Source organism: Myotis nattereri (assembly GCF_964212035.1).
Source record: "Myotis nattereri genome assembly, chromosome: 1".
Classification (NCBI taxonomy): Eukaryota; Metazoa; Chordata; class Mammalia; order Chiroptera; family Vespertilionidae; genus Myotis; species Myotis nattereri.
The window spans coordinates 230672377-230688350 of record NC_138075.1 but is presented as its reverse complement, the minus strand read 5'-3'; the positions used below and the strand labels follow the sequence as shown (position 1 = coordinate 230688350).

Genomic DNA, 15974 nt, shown 5'->3' with positions numbered 1-15974 from the left:
AATAAAAGAGAAAAATGGTAATTGGCGTACGGTGATACCCTTTTCATTGGCTAATCAGGGCTATATGCAAATTGACTGCCAACTAAGATTGGCAGTTAACTGCCAACAAGATGGCGGCTAATTTGCATATGTAGGCACAATGCAGGGAGGCGAAAGGGAAAGCAGGAAGAAGCCCCCTGCCACTGACAGTGATCGGAAACCCAGGGGGGAGCTAAGAGCTGGGGGGCAGGGCAAAGGCGGCCCTGGGGCCGCCTTTGCCCTGCCCCCCAGCCATGATCGGAGAATCAGGCGCCTTTGCCGCCCTGGCCAGGGATAGCAGGAAGTAGGGGTGGAGCCAGCGATGGGAGCTGGGCACGGTCGAAGCTGGCAGTCCCAGGAGCTAGGGGTCCCTTGCCTGGGCCTAAAGCGAAGCCCACGATCGCGGCGCCCCCCGCTGCCACTGCAGGTCCCCGCTGCCTGGGCCGGACGCCTAGGTCAGAGGTGTTAGGCCTGGGCAGGGGTGGAGCCTGCAACCGCGGGGAGCTGGGGGTCCCCTGCCCAGGCCTGACACCTCTGCCGGAGGCCTCAGGCCTGGTCAAGGGGCCGATCCGGTGATTGGTGATCGGAGGGTGATGAGGGTCAACTCCTCTGGCTGAGGCATCAGGCCTGGGTGGGGGGCGGAGCCGGGGATTGGGGGGATATGATGGTCCCCTTGCCCAGGCCTGAAGCCTGGGTCAGAGGCGTCAGGCTTGGGCGGGGGGTGAAGCAAGCGATCAGAGGGAGATGGGAGTCCCCTGCCCAGGCATGATTCCTGGGCCAGAGGCCTCAGGCCTGAGCGGGGGCCAGAGCCAGTGATCGGGGGGAGATGGGGGTCCCCTGTCCAAGCCTGACACCTCTGGCGGAGGCGTCAGGCCTGGGCAAGGGGCCGATCAGGCGATCAGAGAGTGATGGGGGTCAATGCCTGAGGGCTCCCAGTATGTGAGAGGGGGCAGGCTGGGCTGAGGGACATTCTCCCCCCCCCCACCCAGTGCATGAACTTTGTGCACCGGGCCCCTAGTAAAATATATTTAAAAAAAAAAAAAAAGAAAGTGTCCAAGTCTCCAGTGTGAGCCATTAGGTCCCTTCAGTTCTGGCAGCCAGTGTCTTTCTTGAGCTTTACTTTTTTTATTTCTTTTTTTTCTTTTAATTTAATTTAAATTTTTAAAAAATTTCTATCCTTACATACTTATATACCAGTGGTTCTCAACCTTCCTAACGCTGCGACCCTTTAATACAGTTCCTCATGTTGTGGTGGCCCCCAGCCATAAAATTATTTTCGTTGCTACTTCCTAACTGTAATTTTGCTACTGTTAGGAATCGTAACGTAAATATCTGATATGCAGGATATATTTTCATTGTTACAAATTGAACATAATTAAAGCATAGTGATTAATCACAAAAACAATATGTAATTATATATGTGTTTTCCGATGGTCTTAGGCGACTCCTGTGAAAGGGTCATTTGACCTCCAAAGGGGTCGCAACCTATAGGTTGAGAACCGCTGTTATAGACCCACAAAAAGTTGCAGAAACAGTACAGAGAGGTCCCATGTGCCATCGCCCAGCCCCACCCAGTGGCCACGTTTCACATAACTGCATCCTGGAACCGAAGTCGACAGGGATTGCACTGGTGTCTTTTTTTTAGCATCTTTTAAAAAAAGGTCTTTGTCTACCAGATCTGCCATTAGATCTTTTTCATGGGCAACTCTGTTGACTTATTCTTTTCCTGAATGGGCCATACTTCCTTTTCTTTGTAACCCCTGATACTTTGTTGGACACTGGCTATTTGGGTTCAATATCGTGGTGATGCTGGAAAGCACCTCCTCCCCTGCCCAGGGTGTGCTGTTGTGTTACTGTTGTGTCAGTGTTGTAGGCTGTCTCTCTCAAGGTCACCTGAGGAATAACCCTAAGACCTCCTCAGGTCTCTCCTGGGACGCCCCTGGGCACGCCCAGGCACTTTCTAGTGTTCCCTGTATGCGCAGTTGTTTTTAAATACCTTCTCCTCAGTGTTTGGCTCTGAAAGGGGAAAAAGTGAAAAATTAAGGGGGAGGTGAGAGAAAAGGGTGCCAGCTGTTTAAATCTCCTGCAAGCGACTTCCACTGGAGAGGGCAGGGCTTGTAACCATGGTACCCCCCCACCCCCTCCACCCCCGTCTGCATGGCTGTGATCAGAAGCACCAGTCGCCAGGCAGCTCACAGATCCCTGGGTGACAAGACCCTGTGTGCCCACCTGGGCTCCCGCAGGCTGCACGTAGGCTGCTCCAGGAGCAGGTACGCAGCCGCCTGACCCTGGCTGGAGTGGGGGACGCGTAGCTGCTACTGTGCTAAGAGCTGAAATTGAGCAAAATTCACCACAGTTTACCGTCCAAGTCTTCCCCTGGGAGTTGCTGGCCGTCCACAGACTCCAGCGCTCCAGGACAGTTGCATCAGACAGATGCTGGCGGTGGTCCCGGTGGACCTGCGCCTCCTGCTCCCCCATCGGCCCCGGTCCTGGGTTCCTTTGATGTAAATAAGACACTGGGTAACGGGTGTTTGTCCCCGGGGCTGTCTCTGTGTTGAGCTTTTCCAGGGGCGGAGACGGGTGCGTTGGTGCTGAAGCTCCTGCTCAAGGAGCTCCTTCCCAGGCAGCCGCCTGGGGGTAAACTCAGCTTTTCTTCATCTGAAAGTGTGTAAGCTTCCTCCCTGGAAGCTGGGGTTGCACTCACAACTCTGGTGGACAGTTTCTCACACGCGGAAGGTAGTGCTGGCTGCCTTCTGACTCCGTGGCTGCTGTGGAAAATGGCTGTCGCTCCCACAGACGTGCCTTCGTGGGTGATCTGCCCCCCTCTGGGCCTTTGAAGGTCGTCTCTTATGTTGGGGCTGGGTAGTTTCATGTCGTGCACAGACGTGGCGGCTTTCATCTGTCCTGTCTGGGATGTATTATGCTTTCTGGCTCTAAAGGTGCCTTTTTATTTGAGCTTTCTCCGTTATCCCTCGTATATCTGTCGGGCTTGACGCAGTTAACACTTCTCATTCCCTCTCCCACATCTTCTGGAGGTTTCCTGCCTCTTTGCCTCCTCTGTGCTGTATTCTGGGGAATGGCCCCAGCAACGCCTTTCAGTTCCCCAGCTCCTTCTCCAGCCGAGCCTGGATCGGCTCTTTAACCTACTGACTGAGGCCTGGCGGTCCACACAGTCCTTTCTTTCTGAATGTAGCTGTTCATTTCTAATCATCCCTTGCTGATGGGTCATTTTTGTTGTAGCTGTTCTGTGTTCTAGTTCTGATAATTTCATTACCTTGGCTCTCAGAATCTATTGGGGGTTTTTTCTGTTTACTTTCAATCAATTATAGTGACTTGTTTTTTGGTTTAACTGGTGACTTTTGGGTGACACTCATGGCTTGATTGTGATTGGTGGAGGCCTGAGCCCCCCTGGGAGTTGGGAAAGCTTCCTCCAGAGAGAATGCATCTTCTCTTGCTGGTATCGAGGGACACTGCTGTCTCGGAGGGCCCGTTCAGCAGGAGAGCGCCAGGCTGTCTTCTGGACTCTGCTCTGGCCCGTGCTCAGCAGCAGCCCCCAGGTGGCTTGCCCTTCCAGCTGCTCACATAGTTTGGCCTGACCCCAGCTCCTCTGCTCCAGGCCCAATTCAATGTTTTTGTTTGCTTATTTGTGAAAGTGAGAGGAAGTGAGAGCTCTCCCCTATCTCTTATGGAATGTCAGTGTCTCAGATGGTGTTTCCACCTGGGTTTAGGGTCTGGCTAGGGGGAAGGAGTGGGGGGAGGGGTGTCCCTTCAGAGCGCCTGCGCAGACCCAGTGCCCAAGGCAGCCTTCTGGGTTATGCCATCTGAACATCCTTTTCTATAGTCTTAGTGGAGTTTGGACAGAAGTGGGGTTAGATGTGAGTGTTCAGTCCACCATCTCTGCCAGGACACCCATCCCATCACTTCTCACTGTCCTACCCCTACCTTCTTACCCCCCAGTACCACCAACTGCTCAGCCCTGCCCCTGGTCCCGCGCTTGGTGTTGCTGAGCATGGTGGACCATTGCCATGATCCTACCCTCCTCCCGTATTTGCACTGCTACCTCCTCCTCACTTCTACCTCTTCCTCAACGTGACAGCTCTGGGTCCCGCCCCTGCTGGGCACGCTCGCAGCCCCTTGAAGCCCAGGGTAGACATTCCCAGCCTGTGCAAGAGACCTGCGGGTATCTGAGTGGATGCTGGGACAGCCACGTTTGGCCCAGTGCCCTTCAGCTATCCAGTATGTGGCAGCACCACAGAACCCACAGGAGCCTCGGAGTGAGCCTGTCCTCACCCATTCCCTCACTCTCCCCGGCTGACCCAGGCGGCCAAAACCTTCCTGTACTGAATGTTGTGAATAGAGTTGACACCACCACCATCATCACTACCACTGTCATCACCACCACCGTCACTGTCATCCCCACCACCACCATCATCATCACCACCATCATCATCACCACCATCATCACTACTATCCACCAGGACCAGGACCAGCACCAGCACCGTCGTCACCACCAGCAAGTATTCCATCCCCTCTTCTCCAGAGCTGAGCACTGTATAACGCAAGATTCCTTTACTGTTTACTTCCGTCGTCTATCTCCCAAATCTCCGCCTCAGCACAACAAAGGTTCTGTCTAAGGTGGCCGCAGGCTCTAGGCACTCTCCAGGGTGGGCGTCCTGAGGGTGTTGGCTCCAGGTGGCATCTGCGAAGGCGCCTCTATGTTGTCATACACTTTGGGGTCTGGAGCATCTGACATGAGCAGTAAATGTTCTGGCCCCAAATAACACTGTCACTTCTCCCCCTGCCCAGGAAGGAGGGGAAGGCGACATGGGTGTCGACGGGTCTGTACGGCTGTATCTGCCCCCCACCGTGTGGTGTCCTTATGGGACTGTACACGCCCCATGTGTAGCACCTGGTCCTGGGAGACTGCCTGCCAGTCTCTGTCATGGGACTGGCGTGTGCAGCCGTGTGTTCAGGTCGGGCTCTGTGCTTGGTTCTCTGGAACTCTCAAGTTTGCCCTCCGGCTGCATCACAGTCATGTGCTCAGTCACGTACTCCCCATGATGATTGCAGCACCTGGGCATTGTGGGTCTGACTCTGTAGTGGGCTGTTTCCTCTGATTTAGGGGGGCACTGCTGACTTCCTTGTGTGTCAGTGCGCTTTGATTGTGAGTTCATGTTACAGTGGGGTTCTGTGAGTCCTGAATCCACAGGAGGGTCTCCAGGGAGGACTTATGCTCATGTCTTCCGGGTGCCTCAGGGCGTCACCAGCCCAGGAATTTTCAAGCAAAACTTTTTTTTTTTTTTTTCAAGCAAAACTTTTAATGAGGGGTGTTCAGATCTCATGCCTGTGTGAGCACGGGCTGACATTCAGGAATTTTCAGGGACAATTTTTTTCTTCTCTGCAGAGCCAAGTGTAAGAGAGGCCGTGCCCTTGTAGGGCCAGCTGTTTGCTCGCTCCCACACTTGGGGGGGGGGGGCGTGCTGTGAGATGAGAGCCTTGGACATCCCAGGCCAGCAGGGCATCCAGGGTGGGGTCTGGCTCCTGCGCATACCACTTACCCAGTGGTTGCTTGCTGTTTTGGCCTTGGAGGAATTCCGTACCTTCTACCACTTCGTCAGGGCATTATCTTTTTTTAAAAGGGTGTCTCATTTTGTCTGGTATCTTATGTGCTCAGTGTCAGGACTCCTGCAAAACAGATGAAGAGAGTGGAGTCCCTGCTCATGCAGCAAGAATTTGCTGTGTCTGCCATGTGCCCAAGCAGTGCTGTGTGGCTGTCACCACGTGTATGTCCTTCATCCCACAGCCATTCGCTGGGAGCCTGCAAAGCCAGCTCCTAGGGGCGGGGGTGTCCGTCTCGCTGGAGGGCAGGGCTGTGCACACAGGGCTCGGCTCCTCCTGGGCTCCCTGAGGAGCTTGCTTGGTACCCTTCCCTGGGGAGCGCTGTCATGAAGCATCTCTGAGGGGAGCCCCAAGATTACATGCCCAGAACATGCTGCAGAAAAGTGCCTCCTCACAGGGCCGCTGCCAGTCTGTTTAGCAGCACTTGCAGGCGTGAGCGCGTTTAAGGACCTCACTGGGCCTTCACTCCCTCCTTTAGCAAATGGTCACAGGCAGCTGCTTTCACTCCTTCCTCCCCAGGCCGAGGGTCAGCGTGGCCTTTGGGGATCTGAGTCTGTTCTGGAGAGAGGAATGGGGCCGAGGAGGGGAATGTTCGCAGAGGATGGAGGAAGGCTGTCAGGGAGGGGAAGGGGTATCTTCCGGCCAGTGGGGGGATGGGGCAGGGGCCTGGTGACCAAAGGGACTTGCTGTGTCAAGGGGGAGCTGAACCCCCTGTTCCTGAGAGGCTAGCAATATGGCCCCTGGGTCCTTGAAGGCGTGGAGGGGGAGCCTGTGTAGGGAGGGAGGAGCCCTCTCCAGGCCCGTAGCTGCAGGATGGGTGAGGGAGAGGGAACTGCAGGAATCCAAGCGGGAGGAATAATGGTCTGAAAGTGTCTCCATCTCCCGCCGTCCTCTGAGGGCCCAACCCAGCCTCCACTCCACTCACTGGGGAGTCCCTGAGGGATCCTTGCTGGTAGCACAAGGTTTTGAACCCCCAACCTCAGACAAGGGCCAGAGCAGGTAGGTAAGCAGTGAGGTGGGGCCCTGGTGCTCAGTGGCCTGGGGAGGGGACTGCAGATGTGCAGGGCGCCTGACACCATGTTTACATATTCTGACGCTTGCTGTGTGCTCTTCAGGAAGTCTGGGGGAGACCCTACTCGGGGGGCAGGTGGGCGGCTCTTGTCTGCCCTCGTCCAGTGCCTGCCAGACCATGGCCACCAATGTCAGGAAACAGATTGTCTTTATTCAAGTGCACAGATCAGTCATGTGACAATGCCAGGTGCGGTGTCCCAGCCTGCTCCCCTTTATTCATCTCCCCTAGCATCACTGCTGGGATGCCAGGAGCAGCCAGTGCCCGGGGCAGCCTTGCTCTGAGGAGCAGGCATGAGTTCAGGGCTCCTGTGCCAGCGGCTGCCTGGGCACCAGGACCGAGGTATTTCACAGCCAGCACGTGAGGCTCGGCCCCTGGGCCTGGGGTGGGTGGCTGTCCTGCAGGGCACCCGGCCAGGCATTGTACACACGTCCATGCACGGAGGACCATGGCCGCAGGTGGTACACACACCGGACGTGAGCTAGAGCAGACGTCTGAGTCTCCACAAGAAGGGACCTTAGGGTGTGGGGGCCACGAGGGAGAACTTGCAGAAAGGAGACGCCTGGTCCTGACGTCCCCTCTGGCCCGCGGGCATGTCTGTGCAGAGTGGTCGGTCAGCAGTGCGGCTCAGAGGTGATGAAGCTGCACTCGGCCTGCTCGCTGTGTGGTCCCAACCAAGCGACTGGGCCCGCCAGCCACGGCTCAGGGCTCACACACAGTTGTCAGGGACGCATTCCGCCTCCTCTGCAAGCTCGGGGCAGGGCGCCCCGTGGTTGGCAGGCTGCACACGGACATAGCGAGTCCTGGTCTTGGCTCCCAGCTTCCCGCACAGACCTTCGCACAGCCCCCAGGAGGACCAGAGGGAGACCTCGCAGTCCAGTGGCGTTTCTGGAACTGGACCAAGCACAGGAGACACCCGTGAGCCGCGTGGAGGCGGAGTGGGTGGCAGAAGGGCACCGGGGTGTGTTCACCCGTGAGACCCGCTCCAGACTGCGGGCGGGTGGAGGGGAAACGCCTTCGCAGTGTGGTTCAGAGTCCGCCGAAGAGAATGCCGCCCACCCTCCTGAGAAACCACTGACACGACTGGACTCAATGCTTCTACGCTGCGAGCGGTGCTTTGCTCCTCTCCACAGGCAGCCGTGGGACGGGAGCCCGGGGACTCAGCCATGTCCCATTCCTGGGGGAGGGGACCCGGCTGTGACCTGTGCTTCAGGGAGCCCCACGCTGAGGCTCCACCCACTGCTGTGAACCCAGTCACTGACCCACGTCAGAGCTGACCACGCGGGAGCACAGCCCCACACTCACCCAGGGCCTGACGGGTTTCCCGCTCCAGTGGGCAGTGCCACCTCCACGTTTGCCGTGGAGGGCACAGAGGGGTCCACTTAGTGAGGCCCTTCCCGTCTGCCGTGACAGGCCAGTGGCCCACCTCCCACGGGGCTGGGCCCCCTCACACCTCCTTCCGGCTGCACTTACCCATGTTGGGCCCGTTTGATCTTTAGCTCAGAGCTTGAATCAACCAACTACCAAGTCTCCCAGAATTCTAGTCATCCTCACAGAGTGCTCTGAACCCCCAGAACCCCATCATCTTGTACCACATGCTGTGAACCACCAGGACCCCTGAGGTCTGGTGCCGAACCCATGTTTGAAGTTGCTCAGAGACGCAGGCTCATGGTGCCCTCAGCTCGGGCCCCTGGGCTGTCTGAGCATCAGTGCCCTCCCTGGTTTGACTCCCTTCCTGACCCCTGGTGTTGCTGGGATCCTGGCCCAGCCTGGTGGTGGGCACTTCACACCCAAGAGCCTGGCTTAGAGTGGGGTGACCTCCATGGCAAGTTGGGGCTGCTATAGGGGAGCACCGCGGGGGTGGATGACGTCACTCAGCCCCTGGACCATCACTCCTTGTAGGGTCACATGTGGGCGACTGGCTTGGCCTCGGGAGAGTGGTGGGTGTCAGGTGGTGTTATTGCCACTTCAGACAGTCCCTCTTGGGACACTCCTTCGGGGTCACTCTCAGGGTGAGAGGTCAGAGCTGGTGCAGGGCTGGGTGTCGGCAGCTGTCCGTTGCCTCGAGAGCTGAGCACTGCCTGTGGGACACACTCTCCGAGTGGTTCTCTGCCCCATGCGCCAGTGGTGGGCACGGCGGCTCCCGCGGGCCTGAGCACTGGCCCAGGAGCACGGCTGTGGAGGACAGGGAACGCGGTAGTGGGGGTGGGGCCTGGGCTTACCCGAGAGGCTGTCCCCAATCTCGTTGCCCCTGCCGCCCAGCTCTATGGCGGGAGGCACGAAGGCCCTGGGGCTCTGCCGGAGACGCACCAGGGTCACCCTGGCGATGGGGGGCAGGGCCTTCAGCCGTGGGTAGTAGAAGGAGTTTGCCGGGTGGCTGGGAGAGGAGGAGGTTATCTGGGGAGATGAGAGAAGGGCGGTCAGCACGGCTGTGAGCTTGGCCCGGGTGGGAGCCAGTAGAGTCCAGCAGGGCAGTGTGGAAGCACCCCAACTGGGCCTTCGCGGCTCACTGGGCACCTGGCCCATGGTCCAGGAAAGGGACCAGGAAGGCCTGGCCTCCTCCGGGCCCCCACCTCGTACCCCCCATCATGTAGTGCAGCCATCTCCCTCCTGGGCAGGACCACACACCTGCTCCCGTGACCCTACGGACAGGGGTGCTGTCCAAACAAGAAAGAAAGCTGGGCAACAGGAGCGGCCCCGAGTGGCCAGTGCTGTCACAGCCTCCCCCGCCCTCACCTCGGTCACTGTGTCCTGCGGGATGGTCGCGAAGTTGGGGGAGGAGAAGGTGAAGCCGCTGTCTGTGCCCGCGTCATGTGGGTAAAGGTCCACGGTGACCTGCTCCCTCCAACGGTTCCCATCACACAGGTCCAGACTGTCGACGCCCACAAACCAGTCGGGGCTGGGGACAATTCGGACCACAAAGGACACCTGGGGGGCCAGGTGCTCAGCAGGGTGGCCACCACAGCCCACGCCTCTGCCCTCCTTCCCACCATCTGCCACTTACCAGTGAGTGCCTGGCGTGGACCTCGAACTCCGAGGAGGTGTGCCCCATGCCGCTGGGCACGGCGGGTGCGGAGAACACCTCGTGCACGCTCTGGAGCTTCTCTCCGGCCGCCTCAATCTCCTTCATCAGGGCCCAGGCCTCACCCCGCTCCGCGAAGTCCCTCAGCCCATTGCTGGCGTACTGGTTCTCCCGCCACATGCTGTAGTCAGAGCTGTGCGCTGCCCCTGTGGGCCCGTTGCTGCGTGAGCAGCCGCCCCGCGTGGGCGCACCCCTCCTTCCCACTGTTACATGGGGACACCCTGTGGCCTCGTGCTGCCCAGGGACACTGTTGGGAACCAGTTCAGTGGCCTGCCCCTGACTGCCATTCTGCCCCCCACCCCCAGAGCCCAGGCCATCACTGGCCAGCATGCAGTAGGCGTCCAGCAAACATAGCTGGCACTGAGGTGAACTGGGTTAGAGTGCCCCCGGACTGTGAGGTGTGGTGCAGCTGCCAGGTGCCATCCCCCCTGCGTGGACAGGCCACGCGCAGGGGCAGGGCTGTGCTCACCCAGCAGGGATGACCATTGCGCGGGCGGCCGGAACAGCGGGTACTGCTTGGGAAAGGCCGTCTGGCTCCACTTGCCCGTGAAGGTGATGCTGTACTTGGCCAGGGGCCGGGCCGTACACACGGAGTCTCCCCCCAGTGGCTGGCTGGCTGTGGTGCCAAGTGTGGCCAGTAGGAGAGCCCAGAGGGCCCTGCCCTGGGCGGCGGCAGGGGTCCGGATTTCCATCACCTAGAAGGGGGGGTGGGGGGAGCTCCACAAGGCTGCAGAGCTGGTCCCCAGACACCCTCTGCGTGCCAGCCCGGACGGGGCTTAGGTGACAGCCTTAAGCAGTTCCCTCCCTGCTCCACCTCCGGGCTCAGGCTTGGCCTGGCCCCTATTCTGGAAAGAGAAGCTGGGTTTGCAGGTGTGTGTCTAGGAACCTAGGGTGCCCGACAGGTTTGGAGCCCTGGCGCCCAGGCGTGGCATCCCCAGTTACCCACTTCTGGGGTTGCCGTCCGAGGGAACCCAGACCTGGAGGGTCAACTTTTGGCCTCACTATACCCAGAACTGCATGGCCAACTCGGGCCTCCCTCTGGGGTGCTGCAGGTTTCTGTATGGGGATGGGGAGAAGCCAGGAGGCCAGTGACTTAGGGGTTGGGTCGGAGGCGCACACGCAGTACTCACCCAGCAGGAGCAGCAGGAAGGCAGGCAGCTAGGCTGTGGCCTGGGATGGTCCCAGCAAGAGCCCAGAGCTCCAATTTATGCTGAGGATGGCACCCGGCTGGCCAGCGAGGCCCAGGTCCCCCACTGCGGCCGGCAGAGAGCAGACGAGAAAGGGACTCAGTGCCCCACAGCTGCCCTGGCCGCCTGGCTCTGAGGCTGAGAGGCTTCTCCAGCGCTGAGGTCACTCTTGCTCTGGTCGGGTGCCTGCCAGTTGCCGCACCCCTTTCTTTGTCTTTCCCTCCCTCCCGGCCTCCCCGCCCTTTCCTCTCCCTACTGCTCTCTGCTTTCCCAACAGGCCTTCCCAGTGTCTCCCTGGAGGTGGTGCCAAAGCCAGCGTGTTATAGCCACAGCCCCAACCGCAGCCACAGCCGCAGCCTGTGCTGGTGGGAGTGCTGGAGCCAGGCTGCAAGAGGGGCCTCAGGGCTCGGCTTGCTTAGAACGCCCAGAGCTGGGCGGGCGCCCCTCCAGGGAATCAGAACCACAGGGGGGTGGGGGGCGTGCTCAGGGAGGAGAACCTCCCACCCAGGGCCCTCCCTCAGGGCTGCCAGGTCCCTCGGGACAGGAGGCGCCCGTCCCTGACCCACATCCCTCGAGGGACAAAGGTCAGGGGTGCTTGGCACGCAGGACACCGCCATCAGATTCTGATCTGTCTCTGCTCACTGTCAGGAGAATGTTTCCAGGACTGAGTCACAGGCCTGGGAACTGGAAGAGAGGGCAGGGTGGTCTCGCTCCTACGAGCCCTGGGAGGTCTTATGCGTGAGCAGAAAGCATGCTGGTTTTAGGATGTTTCACGTGTTCAAAAAAAGGAGAGAAAAAGAATCAATAAGAACAGAATGGAAACAAAAACAAGCCATGTGGCCACCTGCATTTCAAAGCAATAACGGGCCCAGGGAAGTGGCTGCGAGCACCGTGTGGAGACGGCAGGACCCACAGCTCAGACGTGGACTCGGGACCCTCACACCCAAAGAGCTCCTGTGCATGGGCGATGGAGAGGCACCAGGCTACTTCACTCACTTAAAAATAACCGGGCAAACCTACCCCCGCTCACAGAATTAGCACGGTGTTTTATGAAAGCAACTACATTTTTCAAAAAAACCTTTGTGAGAAAGTGCCTGGCTCTGCCTTCAGGCCCATCTTTCCTGTCTGGCTCCTGCGCCTGCGGACAGGTGTCGTGGTCAGCTTCTGTGTGGCCCGCGCTGGAGAAGGGCAGTGCTCTCATGGCCTCGGGGATCTGTGTGGACCTGCCGTCAGCTCTGGGAAAGCCGCACCCTCCAGGGAGCGCGAGCAGATGCATCTTCCAGCTCCTGGCTCCTGGTTCCCCTTGGAGAAGCAGCAACCGGGTTGGAGGACAGAGGCAGGACATGCCTGGGATATCGCGTCTGCTCTCCCCTGTTCACTCAGGCATCGTCCGGTTCTCACCCCTGTTCACCGGCCACCGGGGGCCTCGGGGCTCACCCCACTTGACAGTAGGCCCAGGATGGCCAAGAGGCAGCCCAGCGTCATCAGGGGGCTGCTTCCCCAGCCCCCCGCACCCATCAGAAGAGCTCCACAACCCTCGGGGTCCCCGCCTGGGATGTGCTGCTGGGGACCAGGGGCCAGGAGACAGGGCCCGGCCTAGTCCAGGGTGGGGGCTGGGAGGAGGGTGGCCAGGAAGGCACTTCCTTTGGTGGTAGAGGCCCCTCTTCAAGATCTGCCTGAGGAAGTTCTTAGGACACATGGGATGGGGAACAGGCCCAATTATTTGCTGTGCTCAGAGAGGGGCAGGGACATCCAGGAGAGATCCAGGGACATGTGACCTGTGGCCCTGTATCTTGGCTGGGCCTCAGGTGGGGAGCCCAGTGAGTAGGGATGAGGCTGACTTTGTGAGTCCTGGATTCTGCTGCAAACCACTCTGACCCTCAGGCTCCTCTTCTACAAACAGGACGCTGTATCTTGTCTCCTGCCGAGGACTAAGTGTTGAGTACTTTCTGGGCCTTGGTGGTGGGGACACAGAAGTGACCTCAATAGATAGAAGCCTGCTCCCCAAGGCTTCAGGAGGAGGGGCTGGAGCGGACGGAAAAGATACTTTTTAGAGGGATTCTGTTATTCAATGAGTGCTTGGGTAACGGTTGACACTGATTCAGGGTCCCTTCCTGTAAGTCACTGTGCTCAGTCACCCCTGAGGTGGTTTCAGAGAAATGAGGCCCAGGGTGTGGCTGTAGGCCAGGACTGTGCACCCCCACACTCCCTGTCTGCTCCCCTCCCCTGTGACTCTGACGGCTACAGGGGACATCCCTATCCCCTGCCCCCGACCTCAGCGCCTGCCGTAGCTCAGATGAGTGTAACTACAGAGTGGACACTGCAGACTCACTTCAGAGGATGTTTGCAGTTTTTAAAGGCGTCTAACCCCAGGGTGTTGCTAACAGTGGGCGTTGGGCAGTTGTGCAGGCCTTCCCGCGTGGGGCGGTGGGTTTGTGCTGCTCAGATGGCCTCGGAGGGTGTGGGTTTCCAGGAGCCTGAGTTTGTGAGTTGCTGAGGACAGGCTGGCATACGGGGAGCGCTGGGTAAGCTGTGTCGTCATCCTGTCCCCAGCTGTGGCCCTGCCATGGAGCCCAGACCCAGGATGCCCTCAGGGTGCTCTGCCTCCAGCTGGACCCGGATGACCTTGGCCACCCTGTCATGTGGATTCTGGCCCAGGGGCCCTCTCGCTCTGGCCTGACCAGGCTGTTTCAGGGCCCTCCCTGGGCGTGGCACAAGCCCGACTTGGGTGGGGTGAGGGTGGGGGACAGCCCGGCTTCTCCTCGGCATAGACTCAGGCCTGTGTCTGGCTTCCTGGGGGGACCAAGTGCCAGTCACACAGGCACACGTTTGTCTGCTCACTCACCCACTCAGCAGAATTCTACCAGGGGCCGCTCCTGCCAGCCACCACAGACCGCACACAGCTTCCCCAGGGCGGCTCCCGTCCTGCAGGCCGAGCCTTCCCGGCCCCCACCCAGCCCCTCCTCTCCGCATCTTCCCTGCACCCGTCTGGGCCAGGGCAGTCCCAGGAGTCTTCCAGGCGTCCCCTCAGGTCACGGCCAGGAGCTGGCCTAGTGTGGGCAGAGGGTTTGCCTCAGGTGTGAGCCGCGTACACAGTTGCTAAGGCTGGACAGCCAGGGCTGAGCCTGGAAGCCACCAGCTGCTCCTCGCCCCCCTGCCTGGGACTCTGCCGCCCCCTCCCGTTCAGCTCCACTCTGGACCCAGGTTTCTCTGAGCACCTGACCCGCGGGGAATCCCAGGTCCCGGGCTGATACACCCTTTGCAGTTCAGGGTCTGGGAGGTGCCGAGCCAGGGAGCCCCACGGCTATCCCAGCGGGGGCCGTGCCTGTAGCCTCGCTCAGTAACCATGCCCCCTCTGACCGTGCAGGGGGTCGAGGAACCCAGGGCTCTGGCCAAGCATGGCCGTGACCTCCAGCTCCACTTTTCTGAGGAGGCCAGGCCACACTCTGGGGCCGCAGAGCTGGGTGGTGTGCTGTCCTGGCTGTGAACACAGGTTTGTCCGCCTCCCGGGAACACAGGTCTGTCTGTGCCCGGCTGCATTTACCACGGCGTCTCATTCAAATCTGGAAGTCAGGACTTCAGCAAACATGGCGAAGTGGGGATTTCTGAAAATGCCCGTCCTTCATAAGAGAAAACAGGCAAGAAAGGTCAGAGCAAGCCTTTTTTCAGTAGCATCAAGTGCCCACTGGCCTCGACAGGTTCTGCGCCTTTAAGCAAAGCAGGAAACAAAGGCAGTTGTGCCCCAGGCTGGTGGCTGAGTCAGGGCGAGGCTCCTGAGCATCTTCAAGGGACGCAGGACCAGCAGCCTGTGGGGGCAGTCAAAGGCTTGCAGCAGGTTGTGGGTTTTATCTAGAAAATGGGCTGAATCGTAAGGTGTGTGTTTGTCTTTACCATCTTCAGTGCCCAGCTCAGTGGTCTTAGGTCAGTCACACTGTTGGGCAGCTGTCACCACCCCATCCCAGAACTCTTTCCACCTGTGAACCTGGAGCTGTCCCTGTTCAGCACTCACTCCCCCTCTGCCCAGCCCTGGGCACCCGCCTTCCTACCTGATGAACTCGTGTGAGGGGGCATTGCAGGGTGTGCGCCCTTCGGACCCGAAGGCTGAGGGGTGTTCTCAAGGCGCACCGTGTGGTAGCTGTGCCGTGTCCTCTCCGAGGCTGAACAACACCCACTGCTCGGATGGGCCACGCTTGCTTATCAGTCATTCGCCCACCGGCACGTGGGTTCTCCCATGTGTGTCCCCCGGCGCCACGAAGATCTCTTCCAGACCCTGCTCAGTGCTTCTGGGGACGTGCCCGCAAGTGGAGCTGCTGGGTCATGTGGTGGTTTTACTTTTCCTTTTTTGAGGAACCTCAGTGATTGTACCATTTTGCATTCCCACCAACAGCGAACAGGGTTCCCATTTCTCCCCTTCCTCGGCCGCTGTGAGGTGGCTGAATTTACCCAGGCTCACCCCACTGTCCAGCTCAGTGCAGCATTCGTGGTGGAAACCAATAATAGCCCGTCTGTCCCGGACGGAAAGGGCTGGGCGGGAACGCGTTCCAGAGGCATTCCCGGAAAGCTGCCACCCCGACCTGCCCGTGGCTTCTGGGAAGACCCCGCTGCACGGCTGCCTGTATTGACTCGATTCAGAGCTCGCCCAGCATGAAAGCTTTTCCCCAAGAGAACGAAGCCTGGGCGTGGGCCACTTCCTCCAGCTCTTCACCTCCTGCAGCTGGAGGGGCTGTTTCCAAACCCCTGGAGGCAGAGGGGAGGCGGGTGGAGGGCACTGCCCCTGGGCTGTGGGAGCAGAGGGCCCTTGGGTGCAGGAGCAGTGAGCCCTTTGGCGTTCTCACCTGTTGTCAGGTCGCTGGTCCCAGCACCTTCGCCTTCACTGCAGTCACTGCTGTGGACAGGTGTCTTCACTGCTTGTACTTCTGGGTGCTTGTTGCTAGAGGAGTGAACGTTTCTCACTTTCGTATAGTCATCCTGTGTCACTTTTTCTTACCGATTTTTAATT

At 59.2% G+C, this 15974-nt stretch overlaps 1 protein-coding gene across 2 annotated transcripts; it reads right to left on the bottom strand.

Moving 5' to 3' along the window:
- Nucleotides 1–6838: 6838 nt before the first annotated feature.
- SPON2 (spondin 2) lies at nt 6839–11747 on the bottom strand. Of its 2 annotated transcripts, XM_081111212.1 has the most exons (6): nt 10919–11747; nt 10258–10483; nt 9711–9934; nt 9443–9634; nt 8929–9103; nt 6839–7600 (listed from the first exon to the last, which is right to left on the bottom strand). In XM_081111212.1, the coding sequence occupies exons 2-6, from the start codon at nt 10478–10480 to the stop codon at nt 7416–7418; spliced, it is 999 nt and encodes a 332-aa protein (XP_080967338.1). In that variant the 5' UTR covers nt 10481–10483; nt 10919–11747; the 3' UTR covers nt 6839–7415. The 2 variants fall into 2 exon arrangements, with proteins under 2 accessions (XP_080967338.1, XP_080967339.1); XM_081111213.1 differs by lacking the exon at nt 10919–11747 and having other exon boundaries at nt 10258–10523.
- Nucleotides 11748–15974: the final 4227 nt, after the last annotated feature.